The sequence below is a fragment of the Colobus angolensis genome, unplaced genomic scaffold (assembly GCF_000951035.1).
Source record: "Colobus angolensis palliatus isolate OR3802 unplaced genomic scaffold, Cang.pa_1.0 Scaffold222, whole genome shotgun sequence".
NCBI lineage: Eukaryota > Metazoa > Chordata > Mammalia > Primates > Cercopithecidae > Colobus > Colobus angolensis.
This window is the reverse complement of record NW_012115400.1, coordinates 1,829,060-1,846,737: the sequence shown is the minus strand read 5'-3', so window position 1 is coordinate 1,846,737 and position 17,678 is coordinate 1,829,060. Positions and strand designations below refer to the sequence as shown.

The 17,678-nt window shown below is 60.0% G+C and overlaps 2 protein-coding genes across 2 annotated transcripts; one reads left to right on the top strand and one right to left on the bottom strand.

The window, feature by feature from the left end:
- The first annotated feature begins 5,762 nt into the window (after positions 1–5,762).
- Positions 5,763–14,426, top strand: GIGYF1 (GRB10 interacting GYF protein 1). The gene is made up of 24 exons (XM_011943925.1): positions 5,763–5,797; positions 5,891–6,020; positions 6,118–6,213; positions 6,384–6,495; positions 6,594–6,702; positions 6,940–6,980; positions 7,164–7,334; positions 7,550–7,803; positions 7,903–8,011; positions 8,480–8,617; positions 8,816–8,913; positions 9,065–9,236; positions 9,343–9,509; positions 9,622–9,722; positions 9,802–9,945; positions 10,043–10,143; positions 10,319–10,401; positions 10,509–10,652; positions 10,724–10,948; positions 11,180–11,367; positions 11,455–11,615; positions 11,702–11,865; positions 11,944–12,073; positions 12,166–14,426. The coding sequence occupies exons 1-24, from the start codon at positions 5,763–5,765 to the stop codon at positions 12,216–12,218; spliced, it is 3,126 nt and encodes a 1,041-aa protein (XP_011799315.1). The 3' UTR covers positions 12,219–14,426.
- Positions 14,427–14,742: 316 nt separating this feature from the next.
- GNB2 (guanine nucleotide binding protein (G protein), beta polypeptide 2) lies at positions 14,743–17,678 on the bottom strand. Its single transcript, XM_011943924.1, has 9 exons — positions 17,569–17,678; positions 17,328–17,366; positions 17,103–17,209; positions 16,492–16,555; positions 16,249–16,411; positions 16,091–16,157; positions 15,610–15,811; positions 15,301–15,517; positions 14,743–15,219 (listed from the first exon to the last, which is right to left on the bottom strand). The coding sequence occupies exons 1-9, from the start codon at positions 17,623–17,625 to the stop codon at positions 15,113–15,115; spliced, it is 1,023 nt and encodes a 340-aa protein (XP_011799314.1). The 5' UTR covers positions 17,626–17,678; the 3' UTR covers positions 14,743–15,112.

Here is a 17,678-nt window from a genome sequence, read left to right as displayed (position 1 = left end):
CCTCCCGGGCCGGCCCGCCGCCTTCCACCCCCGCGCTCCTAACGGTCGCCCCCAGGCCCCTGCCAAGCTCTGCTGTGGGCCGCCTGGGGGCCCCCGACCCTAGCGTCCTAAGGTGTCCGGGCCCCGCGCTCCCGGGAGTTCTCCCCAGCGCGCCTTTGGGTTCCCCTCGGAACGAGCTGGGCCTCGCGGTTCCCCAAGTCCAAGCTTTCCACGACTTTGGCCAACATGGAAGCCTTCCCCTCCACCCAGGCACCTCGCCTGAGTCCTCACCTCCGTTTCCTTTCGCTCCGGCTATCTTAGTGCTGGGTCATTGGGGTCTCCTTCCCAGTTGCCCTACCGCGGGAAACACCTTCCATAGCAGAGGCTGCTTTCCCTCCCCGTCCCAGGCCAGGCCCTTCCCAGCTCATGCCCCTCGGTGCAGCAGCTCCCTGGCCACAGCTCTCACACTTTGCCTTAAAAAAAAATTTTTTTTCCAAGTAACTTTTTAAGAGCCCCTTGTTTCTCTCCTCTGTTACACAGTCATTACTCGCTTTCCCGGTGAGACTCTAGGTCTGTTGTATCCTAGTGCCAGGAACTGGGAGATGCTGCATAAAGACTTGTTAGTTGGATTGAATTTTTTTTTTCTAGTCACCCAAGCCTTACTTCCCTCCTGCCTTTCAAAGTGTTGTTCTGGAAGATCGTCAGCTTTCCCATCTTCTTTGCACTGCCCGTTCGAGTCCATATAGCAGTTTCGATTTAGAACCCTGCCAACCCCTGGCCTTTGGCATGGAGGGTCTCTTCTTTGCTGTCGACATGGGGGATTTGGGGTTCTTTCTCCTTCCCATCTTTCCTGTGCCCTTTGCAGACCTAGGCTAGCCACCCTCCACTAGGCTAGCCAGCTCTAATCTGATTTTCTTAGATTGTAGGTCTTGGTACCGTCCAGCGGTCTGTCGTGCCATTGGGAAGGATTTGGGGGTAGACCTGGACTTGGTGTCCCTGCCATTGCCTGGGGACCAGGGGCCCTGAGGATCCCATGTGGTGGTTAGTCAAATGGACCATGTGCCTAAACTTCTGAACTAGCTTGTTCTCCTGTTGGACACATCAGTCTTGTGTTCGTGATCTGATGCGTTAGCCCTAACTTTTACATGTGCTATTGGAATTTGGGAATTGAAAAATAGCCCACTATAGAGGAGAGAAGATGAGAGGAGGAGGCTAGATGAAGGAGGTTGAAAGTCTAACAAATCTGAAATGGCTTCAAACTCACAGAGTAATGCTTGAGAGTTTGGGATGGTCATTACTGCCACCGTGCGCACCTCCAGTATTGCATAGAGTGTGGAGGATGTTGGGGCACACTGTCGGAGCAGCTTCCTCCTTGTTTTCCCTGGCTGGAACCCAAGGCTGGGCAAGTGGGCAAAAGGGATCACAGGAGGTAAAGAGTGAAAATGCTTAAAAACTGTTAACTTGTAGGCAGTTGCCAAGCGGTGGTGTGATTTGCTGGGATGGCTCAGAGAGGAGAGAGGAGGGATAACTGACCAGCCACGAGGAATGCGGGCTTGCATCTCTTCTTTAAGCCTCAGCGTCCTCATCCTACCACGCTTGAAGAATCTCCATCCTGAGAAAGGCCCAGGTCCCCTCCAGCAGGCCTGGGGCTGGGCGGTCGCTCCAGTGTTGGGGAATTGGGGACTCTGCTTCTGTTTAAGTGGCACTGTTCTGTGCCAAGGCACACTGCTCCCTGTTGGAGCTAATTTTAGGGGTGATGGAGTGAGGAGATAATGTTCTTAGCTGAATGTGCACTGGAACCGCCTGTTCTCCGTCTTTTCCTTCTCCCTTGAGTTCTGAGCCCCAGAGAGCGGGCCCCGCGCCCTGGCGCCTGCTGGAGCACCCAGGCCCAGCGTGTCCTCGCCCCTTGTCTCCGGCAGGGGGCAGTCTTTCAAAAGCATTGATTCAGATGCTGGGGGACTGAGGGTAGAGAGGCCTGAGAAAGAGAAGGGGTGGGGAGAGGGCGAGGCTTGAGGGAAGGGCCAGGGCGGGGGACAGGCTGGAAGGGGCCTATGAGGAGGAGACCCTGAGCTGAGAAAGCTCAGCCGGAAAAGCTGAGGCGGGCAGGTGGCAGTCCCCCATCCCCCCCGCCACCTCCTGCTCTTGTATTCATTGGACAGGGATCAGATGCCTGGCTTTGAGAGCTTGCAATAGACAAACTTAGGCAGTTTTTCTTAAAAAAAAAAAAAAAAAAACTATTCTTTTCTCAAAGATTTCCTCCTGGCAGGATTTCAGATTTCCCTCGTGGGACAGTGTAATTAGGGAATGATATCCCTGCTGTTCAGAGAGGAGAGTGACCCAGCTTTGCACACACCTGGCTTCCCTTGCCTTTCCCTTGGCCCAATAGATCCCCGAGGGCTCTGCCAGTGCTCATGGCGCAGAGGAGGGCGTCTCAGCACTGGCGTGCTTGGAATCTGGAGTCACATAGCTCTTGGCTGTGGGGATGCCCCGTGTACCCCCTGCCCAGTGGTGACAGCCCAGAATGTCTCCAGACTTGGCCAGGAGCCCCCTGAGGAGCAGAGGGGCCCCCAGTCCAGAACCTGTTGGAGGGTGGGAGCCCCATGGTGGCCTGCAGCTGCTCCACTAGTTCCTTTAGTCCAAGGACGGGGCCAGGCACCACCAGCTGCCGGCACCAGACCCTGCTGTGGGGGCACCTAGGGAGTTAACCTCAGTCTCCTGGTTTCTTCCCAAGAAGGCAGGTGGCATGGGCTTTTTCCTGCTCTGGGCCTGCTCTCTCCCCTGTCCTGGTGTCGCTGTCCTCAGGCTGCATGAGCCACTCTCCCTTTGTGTGCCCCTTGCAGCCAAGACACAGCCAGGATGGGGGACTCTAGCTGGAGGCACCCAGGAGAGCTGCCCTTGCTGCGCTTGGCAGGGGACAGTGTGAGGCCATCACTTTAAGATTTTTTTTTTTTTTGAGACAGTCTTGCTCTGTTGCCCAGGCTGGAGTGCAGGGGCGCGATCTCGGCTCACTGCAACCTCCGCCTCCTGGGTTCAAGCGATTCTCCTGCCTCAGCCTCCCAAGTAGCTGGGATTACAGGCACCTACCACCAGGCCCGGCTAATTTTTGTCTTTAAAGTAGAGACGGTTTTGCGACGTTGGCCAGGCTGGTCTCAAACTCCTGACCTCAGGTGATCTTCCTGCCTTGGTCTCCCAAAGTGCTGGGATTACAGGCATGAGCCACCACGCCTGGCCGCTTTTTCTTTTTAAAAAAATGTTTAGAATTGTTTCTGTAGAGTCGTGGTCTTGTTCGTTACTCAGGCTGGTCTTGGACTTCTCTCTTCAAGCCTCCCACAGTGCTGGGATTATAGGTATAAGCCATTGTGCTGGCCAAGTGGTCCCTTTTCTGTTCTACCCTCTTCCACCCTCATGCCTGCAGGATGAGCTTCTGGCCTTCTAGAAGGAATGAACTGGAGGAGGCTCAAAATAGCCTCTCCTGAGGCTAGTTTGAAGTAATGTGGGGTGTTTTTCTTGGAGTGGGGAAAACTTAGGTATGCAGTGGTTATCTCCAGATACCTTTTGTTCCCTAAAGCTTTTTTAAAAAAGTGATTATTGTGGTAAAATATACAACAAAATTTGGATTTTTTTTTTTTTTTTTTTTGAGACGGAGTCTCGCTCTGCCGCCCAGGCTGGAGTGCGGTGGCTGGATCTCAGCTCACTGCAAGCTCCGCCTCCCGGGTTCACGCCATTCTCCTGCCTCAGCCTCCCGAGTAGCTGGGACTACAGGCGCCCGCCACGTTGCCCAGCTAGTTTTTTTTTTGTATTTTTAGTAGAGACAGGGTTTCGCCATGGTTAGCCAGGATGGTCTCGATCTCCTGACCTCGTGATCCGCCCGTCTCGGCCTCCCAAAGTGCTGGGATTACAGGCTTGAGCCACCGCGCCCGGCCAAAATTTGGATATTTTAACTGTCTCTAACTGTGGTGTTCTGTGGCACTGAGTACACTCACATTGATGTCTGGCCCTGACTACCAGCGGCCCCAGGATCTCCTCCTCAGTTGAAGCTCTGGGCCTTTCAGCAACAGTTCCCTGTCCCCTCAGCCCCTGGTGACTGCCCTTCTACCTTCCTCCCTTAGTGAGTGACTGCTCTAGAGACCTCATGAAAGAGAAGTAAGGTCTAACTCTCCTTTTTTGGCTGGTCTGTTTCACTTAGCGTCATGTTCTCAAGGCTCATCCGGTCCCCAGATTGCTCTAGGAGGCCACCCGCAGTCAGTGACAGGCTGGTGGCTTTGCGTGGCGTGGAGCACACCACCACTGGAGCATCCAGCCGAGGCTGAGAAGGGAGAGGCTCCAGGGGAGGCCACCCTGGCCCTGAGTTGCCTCTGAGCCCTGTGTTTCCCCCTGGGGTGCTGGGACTCTGAGCAGGCCTCGGCTTGTCGTGGGCTGCTGGCTCAGCTGGGGCTGATGGCCTTTCTCTCTTAGCACCCCAGTGGAACCCCCTTCCTCTTCTTTCCCAGACTGTGGCGTCCTGGAGTTGATGGGAGCTGCAGCACCAAGCCGGGCCAGCCTCCCTCTCAGCCAGTGACAACAGCTTTGCAGCGCCTGGACCCCGCCTACCCGCCTGAGTCCTCTGCCCGGGGCCCCAGGGATGTGCCTCATCCTGAGAGTCCCCTCCATCGTCCCTTAGAGGAACAGGCTGCCGCTGCACCCCCACCAGCCTCCATTGCCCTGACCTTATTTCCACCTGATGGTGCCAGAGGCTGCTTCCCATCCGGTATCCTGAGATCCTCGTTCCCTTGGTGGCTTGGTTGTTTCAGCCTCCGTTCTTGATTGGGGGCGGTGGTCTGGGTGTGATTCCTGTGGGGGAAACCAGCCCGAGGTGCCTTCGTCATGTACCCGTCTGTGGCCCTAGAGTCACCTCCTGCTCCTTTTCACTGGGTTTCTCCCCAGACCAAGCCCCTGGATTTGAGCTTCTGAGCAGCCAACTGTGATTTTTTTCATAAGGGAAAGAATTTTGCTCCTAGATTTATTTCTAATCCTTCTCTCCATAACTGACCTTTTCTCTGTAAGCTATTTGTGGCTCTAGTGGGTTTTTGCTTGCTTGCTTGTTTTTGTTTTATCTTTGCCCTGAACATCCATCCTGGCCTCGGCTGCCTCCCTCTCTGAGTTCTGCGCTGCACCTCCTGTCTCAGCCTCCCAGAAAGGGTGGTGAGGGTGCTGATGCCCAGAGATACCACCCGGCGAATGGACCTCTCCCGTCATACAGGGTAGGGCAGGGCTGCCAGCAGAGCCTTGTCCTGAACCCTGCCTCCTCTCCTCTGCTCTCCTTAAGGGTCTTTCCCAGATGTGAAGGTCGCTCCCAGGCTCTACTGAGGCCAGACCAATTCCCAGTGGCTTGGGGACCCTCGTTCACTCCAGCACTAGCCCCTGCCCTCCTGCTTCCTGGGCCAGGCTGCCAGGTGAGCCCTGGGCTGAGGGAGGTTGCCCCACAGAGGCCGGAAGGACTCAAGCTTCCCATCTCCTCGCCTCCCCCAGGTCTTTCACCGTCTGGACTCATCTCTGGGTAACTCATGGTGTGAGTGGCCACGTGGCTGGCTCAGGTGAGTCCTTTTAGACCCCAGGTGACCCACCGGCTAGTCCGGGGCACATTGCCATGCCTACCAGGATGTACCCCGGGGTGTCCTCCCTGCACTTGAAAGGTCTCTGTGTGCCGTTCTCCATGGCCCCATTCCCCCACAGGTGTTTGGAGAGTGAACGCCAGGTCCCCTCCTCCCCACCCCCGGCCTCTCAGAAACACGCCCAGCCCCACGATGGCAGCAGAGACACTCAACTTTGGGCCTGAGTGGTGAGTCACATGTGCCTCGGCTGCCGTGGAGATTCAGGAAAGCACAGTCAGGCTGCCCTGACCTCTGTCTTCTTCCCTCTGTGTCGTGTCCAGGCTCAGGGCCCTATCTGGGGGCGGCAGCGTGGCCTCCCCACCCCCGTCCCCTGCCATGCCCAAATACAAGTTGGCTGATTACCGCTATGGACGAGAGGAGATGCTGGCCCTCTACGTCAAGGAGAACAAGGTGAGTGCGTGGGTGAGGGTTGTTGGCAGCGGTGGCCTCTGCCCATGGAGGGGATCTGGCAGCATGTGGTTTTTTGTCTGTCCCACCCGACCGCCAGGTCCCAGAAGAGCTGCAGGACAAGGAGTTTGCCGCGGTGCTGCAGGACGAGCCACTGCAACCCCTGGCCCTGGAGCCACTGACTGAGGAGGAACAGGTGGGGCCAGGCCAGGAGCTGAGACTGTGGGGGCCCGGGAGGGGTGGCCGTGGGTAGGGCTAGGAGGAGAGGGGCCAGTGCTGGGGAGACAGGCCATGTGGGTGCTGTGGGGTGGGAGTGGGGGTGGTCAGGTGCCTGGGTCCTCACTCCCGCCCCGGCTCCCTCCTCAGAGAAACTTCTCCCTGTCAGTGAACAGTGTGGCTGTGCTGAGGCTGATGGGGAAAGGGGCTGGCCCCCCCCTGACTGGCACCTCCCGAGGCAGGGGCAGCACGCGGAGCCGAGGTAGAGGGGTGATGGCGTGTCCCGGGGGCGGGCAGATCAGGGCCCCTGACTTTAAGGACGTGCAGCAGGTTTCAGTGTGCATCTGGCCTCTTATCTAGGCCGTGGCCGCGGTGACAGCTGCTTTTACCAAAGAAGCATCGAAGAAGGCGATGGGGCCTTTGGACGAAGCCCCCGGGAGATCCAGCGCAGCCAGAGCTGGGATGACAGGTGGGGCCAGGAGGGGGTGTGGCATAGAGCAGGGCAGGCCAGGGAGGGAGGCCTGGTTCCTGTTGCTAGAGGGTAACAGAGGCCTACCAGATAAGCCCTGTCAGAGATCCCCGTTCTCCTGAGCCCTGGTTTCCTCTGTCCCCTCCCTCCCTCCACTGCCTCAGGGCACCGTGGACAAGGCACAGGGTGGGTGGGGAGGCTGTACTGTTTTTGACCCACACGTTTCCCCTCCTGCAGAGGCGAGAGGCGGTTTGAGAAGTCAGCAAGGCGGGATGGAGGTACGAGGTTGCTGAGGGCGGCGGCCGGGGCAGCGGAGAGGATCAAGATGGGTGGCCCAGTCTGAGGGTGTTTATTTCGGAGGTGCTAGGGGCAGAAGGGTCTGGAGCTGGCCCCCCACGTTTCCTGAGGGTCCAGGTACCACGCTGCCTTTCTGATAACTGCCCCTCTCTTCCATCTCCCAGCACGATGTGGGTTTGAGGAGGGAGGGGCTGGCCCAAGGAAGGAGCATGCCCGCTCAGACAGCGAGAACTGGCGCTCCTTACGGGAGGAGCAGGAGGAGGAGGAGGAGGGCAGCTGGAGGCTTGGGGCAGGGCCCCGGCGAGATGGCGACCGCTGGCGCTCCGCCAGCCCTGGTGAGATTGGGGCCCAGTAGCATTGGTGGGGCCAGTGGGGAACAGGAACTGTCATGAGAGGGTGGGCTCCTGTAGCCCCCGGGAGGGAGCAGAGGCTGGCTGGTGTGGGAGTGGCTGGGACAGCAGCCCTGGAGGTGCTCCATGAGCTGCAGCAGAGGGGGCCGCCAGCTTCGCTTGGGTACCCACTCTTTTTCTCCCTGACTTTTCCTGCGCAGATGGCGGTCCCCGCTCTGCTGGCTGGCGGGAACATGGGGAACGGAGGCGCAAGTTTGAATTTGATTTGCGAGGGGATCGAGGCGGGTGTGGTGAAGAAGAGGGGCGGGGAGGGGGAGGCAGCTCTCACCTGCGGCGTTGCCGAGTGCCTGACGGCTTTGAGGAGGACAAGGATGGGCTCCCAGAGTGGTGCCTGGACGATGAGGATGAAGAAATGGGCACCTTTGATGCCTCTGGGGCCTTCTTGCCTCTCAAGGTATCTGTGAGGAGGCAAGGGTGGGAACCTGCCCTGCTGGGGTCCTCTTTCTCCCCACCCACCCAGCTGTTCTCTGCCCCCGACCCCCGCCCCATGCAGAAGGGCCCCAAGGAGCCCATTCCTGAGGAGCAGGAGCTGGACTTCCAAGGGCTGGAGGAGGAGGAGGAGGAACCTTCCGAAGGGCTAGAGGAAGAAGGGCCTGAGGCGGGTGAGCCTGTGGGGTGCCCAGCGGGCCTGGGGCCAGGCCAGGCTGGCATGGGGATTCTTTGCCAGGCTGGGCACTTGGTGGATCAGGCTACTTAGAAGTGGAAGAAGAGTGTTGATAGGTGGGGAGGAACCAGGGGGTAGCAGAGCCATGTCTTCAAGGCAGTGTACCAGATAGAAATCGGGCATAATCAGAATGACCTTTGAAAGTCCCTCGAAGAAACTGCAGAACCTGGGGTGAAGTCTGCCAGGTTGTGTGGTGTTGTGCAGTGTTGATATGTTCCTGCCACGTCTGGCACATGGAGGCAAGGGTCAGGGCACCGCATTCCCGCTCAACCATTAGTTGAGTTGACCCAAGTGAAGTGGTGGACTTGGCCCAGGGGAGGGTCCAGCCACACACTCAAGGGCTTGTGCTCACTCGCGTGGCAGGCCCAGCCCTTGGTTCTGAACTCTGGCTATCTTCCTCTTCTAGGTGGGAAGGAGCTGACCCCACTGCCTCCGCAGGAGGAGAAGTCCAGCTCCCCGTCCCCACTACCCACCCTGGGCCCACTCTGGGGGACAAACGGGGATGGGGATGAAGCTGCCAAGAAAGAGCCCCCAGTGGCTGAAGGTAGGAAGGGAGGATGACCTACCTCCTGGGTGCCCTGGGGCTGTGAGAGAAAGTGGTCCCTTCTTGTGGGGGTGGGCACACAGTTCATTCACATTGAGGAGCCATGGCAAGAGCTCAGTGTTCTGGAGTGAGGGTGGGCAGAGGCTATCTTGTCTCCTTGCCGCCCTCCCTTCCACCTCCTGTCCTCATGCCTTCCAGATGATATTCGGGGGATCCAGCTGAGTCCCGGGGTGGGCTCCCCTGCTGGCCCACCCGGAGATCTGGAGGATGATGAAGGCTTAAAGCACCTGCAGCAGGTGTGGGGGCCTGAGAAAGTGGGAGGGACCCTTCACACTTCTCCTGACCTGACCTGCTTGGCCCCAGCCCCGGTCCCAGCTCAAGCTCTATCCCCATCCTGATGTTGCTGAGATTGGCAGCTGAGACTTTCTTCTCTTCCTGGGCTTCCAGGAGGCGGAGAAGCTGGTGGCCTCCCTGCAGGACAGCTCCTTAGAGGAGGAGCAGTTCACGGCTGCCATGCAGACCCAGGGCCTGCGCCACTCTGCAGCCGCCACTGCCCTCCCACTCAGCCATGGAGCTGCCCGGAAGTGGTTCTACAAGGATCCGCAGGGCGAGATCCAAGGTACCTGTGTGGGATGGGAGGGCTGCCCAGGGCCGTTCTGGTTCAGGGTGTCTCTGGCCTACCCTGTGACCGCAGTGGTTCTCCTGCTCCCTCACTCCCTGTCCAGGCCCCTTCACGACACAGGAGATGGCAGAGTGGTTCCAGGCTGGCTACTTCTCCATGTCGCTGCTGGTGAAGCGGGGCTGTGATGAGGGCTTCCAGCCGCTAGGCGAGGTGATCAAGATGTGGGGCCGTGTGCCCTTTGCCCCAGGGCCCTCACCACCCCCACTGCTGGTGAGCCGCCTCTCCCCTGCATGGAGGGACAGGGTGTAAGGGGTGCGGGCAGGAGTCCAGCAGAGTCCCCTCTTCCGTGCTGCGGGCACTGGCCGAACTCTCACCCGAGCAGGGAAACATGGACCAGGAGCGGCTGAAGAAACAGCAGGAGCTGGCCGCAGCTGCCTTGTACCAGCAGCTGCAGCACCAGCAGTTTCTTCAGCTGGTCAGCAGGTATGGGGGGCCTGGGGTGGGCTGGGAGAAGGCCCGGCGCTGGCTCTGTGGCCCACCACCTCCACTGTCCCATTTGCAGCCGCCAGCTCCCACAATGCGCGCTCCGAGAAAAGGCAGCTCTGGGGGACCTGACGCCGCCGCCGCCGCAGCAGCAGCAGCAGCAGCAGCAGCAGCAGCAGCTCACGGCATTCCTGCAGCAGCTCCAGGCGCTCAAACCCCCCAGGTGCGGGGCGCATGCTAGCCCTCGGGATACGGGGTAGGGAACGGGGGCAGACCAGAGATGGATTTGGGGTCCTGAGAATCCACGATTTGCTCCTCAGAGGCGGGGACCAGAACCTGCTCCCGACGATGAGCCGGTCCTTGTCGGTGCCGGATTCGGGCCGCCTCTGGGACGTACATACCTCAGCCTCATCACAGTCAGGTGTGTGGCCTGCCTGGCCCCCACCCCCAAGGCAGTCTCCAGGTGAACTGGGGTCCGGGGTCTGCTCCCCACCCTTGCACCCCTAGTTGCCATTCTGGCTGGGGAGCCCACTGCCGTGGCTGGACTGGATCAGTTGGCCCGAGTGCCCACCTGCAGCTGCCTCTGCCCCCTGCAGGTGGTGAGGCCAGTCTTTGGGACATACCAATTAACTCTTCGACTCAGGGTCCAATTCTAGAACAACTCCAGCTACAACATAAAGTGAGTAGGCATCCTGGGGCTGAGGGCCCTGGGAATGAAAGGGTGGACCGAGGCAGGCCCCAAGCTGTCCCCTGCAGCTCTCCCCTCTCATCAGCCACTGGTCTCAGTTCCAGGAGCGCAGAGAAGTGGAGCTCAGGGCGAAGCGGGAGGAAGAGGAACGCAAGCGCCGGGAGGAGAAGCGCCGCCAGCAGCAGCAGCAGGAGGAGCAGAAGCGGCGGCAAGAGGAGGAAGAGCTGTTTCGGCGCAAGCAGGTGGGTGCTCCCGAGCCTCACCTGGCTGGGGAGAGAGCCCTTGCCAGGTCCCCTCACTGTGTCCCTCTTAGGTGCGGCAGCAGGAGCTGTTGCTGAAGTTGCTACAGCAGCAGCAGCAGCAGGCAGTCCCCGTGCCCCCCGCGCCCAGCTCCCCGCCCCCACTCTGGGCTGGCCTGGCCAAGCAGGGGCTGTCCATGAAGACACTCCTGGAGTTGCAGCTGGAGGGCGAGCGGCAGCTGCACAAACAGCCCCCACCTCGGGAGCCAGCTCGGGCCCAGGCCCCCAACCACCGAGTGGTGAGCAGGCCAGGAACCTCCCAGGACCCCCCCATGCGGTTTCCAGGGTGGCACAGGGAGGGGGATCACTGAGCCCAGACTTGTGCAGCCCAAACCCCAGCCCTTCCTGTGATGGCAACAGCTCTTGTGGCCCTCGCCTCACCCCTCTCCTTTTGTCACCTAAACAAGCCTCCCAGTCTGCTTTTCTGGGGTGCCTTTGTTTGAGCCACTCTTATCTTCTGCCATCTATAGCAGCTTGGGGGCCTGGGCACTGCCCCCCTGAACCAGTGGGTGTCTGAGGCTGGGCCGCTATGGGGCGGGCCAGACAAGAGTGGGGGCGGCAGCAGCGGCCTGGGGCTCTGGGAGGACACCCCCAAGAGCGGCGGGAGCCTGGTCCGCGGCCTCGGCCTGAAGAACAGCCGGAGCAGCCCATCTCTCAGGTGGGCGTGGCACCTGGAGGCTTGGGGTGGCAGACTCTCCCGCCCCCACCAGCTGCTTTCCGACCCTGACTCACCCACCCCCTTAAGTGACTCGTACAGCCACCTATCGGGTCGGCCCATTCGCAAAAAGACGGAGGAAGAAGAGAAGCTGCTGAAGCTGCTGCAGGGCATCCCCAGGCCCCAGGATGGCTTCACCCAGTGGTGTGAGCAGATGCTGCACACACTGAGCGCCACAGGCAGCCTGGACGGTGCGTGAGCGGCTCCCAGGAAGTGGGCGGGGCCTGGGGCTCCAGACCTGGCCAGGTGGCCCTGACAGCCCTCGCTCATCCTGCAGTGCCCATGGCTGTAGCGATCCTCAAGGAGGTGGAATCCCCCTATGATGTCCACGATTATATCCGTTCCTGCCTGGGGGACACGCTGGAAGCCAAAGAATTTGCCAAACAATTCCTGGAGCGGAGGGCCAAGCAGAAAGCCAGCCAACAGCGGCAGCAGCAGCAGGTGAGGCACCCGGCACCAGTAGCTGGGGTGGGCTTGCCTGGCACTTCTTGACCTTCAGCCTCCTCTCCGTTGCCCTAGGAGGCGTGGCTGAGCAGCCCCTCCCTGCAGACGGCCTTCCAGGCCAACCACAGCACCAAACTCGGCCCCGGGGAGGGCAGCAAGGCCAAGAGGCGGGCACTGATGCTGCACTCAGACCCCAGCATCCTGGGTGAGCTGGGCTGGGGCAGGAGTGGGACTTCCTTGGCACAGGGCAGGAGGAGCCCAGGAGAGAGCTCAGACGCAGCTTCTCCCCGGCTTCAGGGTACTCCCTGCACGGATCTTCTGGTGAGATCGAGAGCGTGGATGACTACTGACCAGCCCGGACCCCCAGCCCCTGGGCTGTAGGCCAGGGCGGCTGCGGCGGCATGGACCGAGGGTCCCAGCCTGCAGGCTCCCTGCAGGGAGCAGAGGAGGAGGCAGGGGCGGGGTCCCCAGCACTTGTTACAAACACACGATGCACCTTAACTCACCCACCACGAGGCACTTTACAGACTGGGGGAGGGGGTTTTCTTTTTATTATTTTTTTTTTATTTTAAACGACTTTGAAGAAAAGTTAGGAGAGGCAAAAATATTGTTAAAAACTAGACTCTAAACACCCCTTCCCGCTGTGAGGATAGTGGGTGTGACGATGGAAGGTCCACAGGATTTTTGTTTTTTGTTTTTTTAAGAAAAAAGATGAAAAATGAAAAAAAAATGGTTAAGAGGCTGAAAGAAAAAACACACTGTTATTTTGGGGCAGTGGGGACACAGGCCCCGTGGACCTGTCCTGCCTGGCCCCCAAGGCCACACTTACCCCCCCCCCCGGGAAGGTGGGCCATGGGGTAACTGGAGGCTGGGGGCCAGCAGTTTGCACAGGAGGCCTGTCTGAGCCCCGCCCACGGGACCCGCTGTGAGCAGCTCCTTTTGCCGGGGCTGGCTGAGGTGTCCAGGGTGGGGCCAAAGTAGCCCCTTGGCTTTGCTGCTTTGGGGGACAGTTGCACAAATTGGAAGAGCTGCCCCAGCTCTCTGGCTGCCATCCTGTGCTGGCCGAGTAGATGGGAGGGACCAGGCTGTGCCAACCTCTCTGGCTGGCAGGGTGGGGCAGCAGTACTCTGACTCTGGCCCTGGTGAGGGGCGTCCCCCACTGCTGCCATTTTGGGGGACACCCTGGGTTTGAACCTGAAAGCCCCAGCTCTCTGCCTTGCCACGTGAATGTATTCTTTGGGCCGCAAGCCCCCACCTCATCCCTGCCTGGCTCCTGCCTCACCTCTGTGAGCGGCGGGGGTGGATGATTGCTCCGGAGGCTGCAGAGAGAAGGCTGAGCTGTTTCTCCCGTGAAGGGGGCAGGAGGAGGGGCCTCAAAGGCAAGGAGTGGGTGGCTTTGGGCTTAGGGTTGCAGTGGAGGGGCTGCCACTTGGGGCCCCAACCTGCAGCCAGCTTGTGAGGTATGGACCACCCAGCTCTGCACCTGACCCCTCCGCCGACCAAATGGGAGAGGAGCAGGAGGTCTCCCGGGTCTGATATGATGCGCTTTTTACCGTTGGGTAAGGTTGGGGTGAAGAGAAGCGTGCGGCTCCTGGGTCAGGGGAGGCTGCCCCTTCTATTGCTCACCCACTTATTCCCAGTCCCCTACTTGGGTTCGTCTCCACCCATTTTGGGTTTTGTAACAGTTTTGTCTTTTGGGTTTCTCATCCAGCTCCTCCCATTGACCTCATTGCTCAGAGTGCAGTATTAGGGCAAGGCTCCGCCACTGCCTCCCTCCATGAATGTATTTCTCCCTCCTGCCCTGGGGACGTGGGGAGTGGCCCCTCTCTTTCCCCATCTAGCCCCAGAAAGATGGTGTTTGGTTTTTTGTTGTTAGGGTTTTTTTTTTTTGGCACCAAAGTGGCAACTAGGTCAGTGTTGGGGGATCAAGCTGGCCTCGGGGTGGGGGGCCCCCACCTGCTTCTCCCTGGTTCCCACAGTGTTAGCGTCCCTGAAAAGACAATATTCTCTCTAAAGCAATAAGGGGTGACGGGCCGGGGGGAGTGTTTGCTGCTGCTGGCCCCCAGCTCCCCTTCCCTCTTGCCAGGTGTTGGGGAGACTCCTGTTGTGACTGAATGTAACCCCCCCACCCCTGCCGCAGCCAATGCAGGGGAAGGGGGACACTCTTCCTGTCTCTTCCTGCCCCTTCTCCCCAGCTAAAGAGACTTTGGATTTAGGGGGCCCATGAGCCTGGAGAGGCCTTAACCCTGTGAGGAAGTATAGGGGGAGCCCTCTCCCACCCCCATCCCTTTCTGAGAGTGGTCAATGTTTACAAGCCCCTGAGCCCCCCTGCCCAGGGACTCAGACCCTGTTGCTGTCCTTCCCCCGGCCCCGGTCTTCCTGGGCCCTCGCTGCTCCCCTGCCCTTCCTGGGGTTGGGGTGGGTGCAGGGGTCGCCGTGTTCCCTGTCTGCCTTGTACCCACAATCTCCCCGCCCCCTCTCCACCCTGTGTGACTTCCCTCTTTACCTGCTCCTGTAAATACTCCCTTCTCCCAATAAAACTTGGTGTGTGTTCTCCCGTTCTGCCTCCGCTGCTCGTTATCTGGGGAGAGCCATGGGGATGAGTGGCTCTGCGCAGAGTTGGGAACTAGGAGCTCCGAGCAGGGTCCGCCTGGTCAGGCTGGCTCTGGTCAGCAGCCTGATGGGGGAGACCACGGTGGGGGGCTGCTTATCCAACAACCTCTGGATGGAAGGCTTTGGGCTGAGGGAGAGTGCAGACCCTGTCCCCAGCCCCAGCTGCCTGGCGGGCCCCATACCCTCCCCACCACCCACACCCCCAGCAGCCCTCAGGTAGCAAAGTTCAGAAACGAGGACACAGTAAGGGTAGAGACCAGGTACAGAGTTGGAATTGGCTCCTTTATGGAAAAACTGAAAATATAATAAAAATTAAAATAAAACCAGTTTTTAAAAAAGCCAGCCCCTGGGGTTTCCACCTCCTGCCTCTGGCCCTCCAGAGGGGTGAGGCCCCAACCCCAGGGCAGCAGAAGGATGAGGGCCTCCTGCCCCTCCTCTTCCCCCATTCCATCCCCTTTTTATCTCCACAGTGGGGGCCCCGGGAGGAACCAAACCTGGGTGGGAGGGCAGGGACCCAAGGCCCCGTGGCCCAGGGAAGGGCGCTGGGAGTGCGCCCAGCCCCTCAGCCCTGGCCTGTAGTGTGGGCGTGGGCAGGGCCCCTCCCGGCCTGGGCCCAGCGGGGGTGGGGCTGTTAGTTCCAGATCTTGAGGAAGGAGTCCCAGGAGCCAGTGGCCACAGCCATGCCATCATCGGTGACCCCAAGGCAGCTCACACGGTTGTCGTGGCCAGCGAGGACCCCTGTGAGGAAAGGAAAAGTCAGAACCCATTTGGCCTAGGCTCCAGGTCCCCACCCGCCCAGCCTGGGCCCCCAGCTCTCACCTGCACGGTCGCCCTTCATGGCATCCCAGATGTTGCAGTTGAAGTCGTCGTAGCCAGCGAGCAGCAGCCGGCCGCTGCGTGAGAAGGCAACAGAGGTGATGCCACAGATGATGTTGTCATGAGAGTACATGAGGAGCTCCTGATCGGCCCGCAGGTCGAAGAGGCGGCACGTGGCGTCATCAGAGCCGGTGGTGAAGGCATAGCCGTTGGGGAAGAACTGCAGGACACAGGACCAGGATGGGGTGAGGGCGAGGGGCAGGGCCGGGAGCCTGGTGGAGAGGGCCTGGCCCAGCTCGCCCCAGAACTCACAGCCACCGCGTTGATGTCGGATTCGTGGCCGATGAAGGTCTGTCGGCACATGGAATCCCTCACGTCCCACAGCTTGATAGAGGCATCACAGGCGCCTGACACAAACGTGCGGCCATCGGGGGCCAGGGACAGGGACATCACATCCCCACTGTGTCCAGCAAAACCCACTGTCTGCTGGCCTGTCTCAATGTCCCACAGGGCACTGGAGAGGTGACAGGAAGAAGGAAAAGATAAAAGACGGGGCAAAGAACAGAGTCCCTGCCCTCCCCGCCCCACCACATGAGCCCAACCCTGTGAAAGGGTTCAGGGAGGCTCTTCTCAGAGCCTTAGGTGGGGAGGGGATGCATCCCTCCCTGACCCCCTTAGTGCCCACCAGGAGAGAGAGGCTACAGTGCACACTGCCTGCTGAGCACTGGGACAGTGGCCCCTGAGGCAGGAAGTGTGGGTTCGCCCAGACTGTTCAGCCCTGGCAGAGCCTCACCAGGTGGTATCCCCAGAGCTGGTGATGATTTGGTTGTCATCCAGGAAGCGGCAGCACGACAGGTACCCTGGGGAAGGAGCTAGTCAGCCAGGTCTCCACACGGAGGGCAGCGCACCCCCCAACCCCAAAAAGGGTGCTAGCCGGGCCAGGCCCCTCACCAGTGTGGCCAGGCAGCTCCCGGCTGACCCTGACGTTGCCCTCGCGAGTCTTGAGGCTGTAGATGGAGCAGATGTTGTCCAACCCCCCACAGGCCACAAAGTTCCCTGAGGGCGCATAGGCACAGGTCATGACCCAGGAGGAGCGCAGCGGGATGGCGTGGACCTGTGGAGCAGGGGCAGCGCCAGGGTTAGAGCCAGTCAGGGCCCTGTGACCCTGCCCCCCCGCACCCCGCACCCCCCTACCTTATTGGTGGTGTAGCTGTCCCAGATGATGAGCTTCCCATCCTGCGAGGCGCTGACCAGCAGCCTGGTGGGGAACGGTGTAGGGAGAGCGGAAGGATGGCGTGAAAGCAAGACACACCCCCTTCCCATGGGGTGGGAGAAGGTAGGGTCTCTGTTGTCCAGGCTGGAGTGCACTGGCACCATCACAGCTCACTGCAGCCTAGAATTCCTAGGCTCAAGTGATCCTCCCACCTCAGCCTCCCCCACATAGCTGGGACGACAAGGTGGGCACCACCACACCCGGCTCATTTTTCAATTTTTAGTAGAGACAGGGTCTCACTATGTTGCCCAGGCTGGTCTCAAAACTCCTGAGCTCAAGTGATCCTGCCCTGGCCTCCCCACATGGTGGGATTACAGGTGTGAGCCACCTGAGAGACAGTCTCCAGCTGCAGCCCACAAGTTCTCACCAGCATGGTCCTGCCTGTCCAGGTCTGGCGGGCATGTCTGGGAGTCACCTTATTTCCAGACTTACTCTGGGTATTCTGGTGGCCTACTCACCCCGCCAGATCGGAGGCTGTTCCCACAGCCTGCTAGAAACTCGGCCCACAGCGCCAGCCCGCGCACACACACACCTTGAGTCGGTCCCCCAGTGCATGGCATAGATCTTTGCCAGGTGCCCACGGAGGGTCCTCCGGGTCCTCATCTGGATTCTCCCCACTGGGTCCAGCCCAGCTGTGATCTGGAGGTAGAGACAGAATGGGCTCAGGGAGGCCCAGGTAGCAGGACTGCAGCGAGCACTGGCCTCTGATCCTTGCCCCTCCAACCCCAGTCACCTCCTGACCACCGAGTGCCCTCACCTGGGTCAGTGTTGAGTCCCCACATGCTTTTCGGGCATCCTATAGGGAATGGTAGAGCCAGAGAGATGCAAGAGAAGACAGGATGGGTAGGAGAGGGTGAGAAGACAGGAGTGGACAAAATCAGATTCTGAGCCATTAAGGGGCCCGCCCTCCCCCTTCCCCCACCAACACCCTCACCCAGCCCGGTCCAGAGCACTGGGCGGTGTACACACGATCGGCCCATACCGCACCAGGCCCTCACCCGGATCTGGTTCCGGAGCTGCTCGGCCTCCTGTCTCAGTTGCTCCAGCTCACTCATGGCGCCGGGCCCGTGGGGCGGGGTTGGGGGCGGCTGGGGGCCGCGGGACGGGG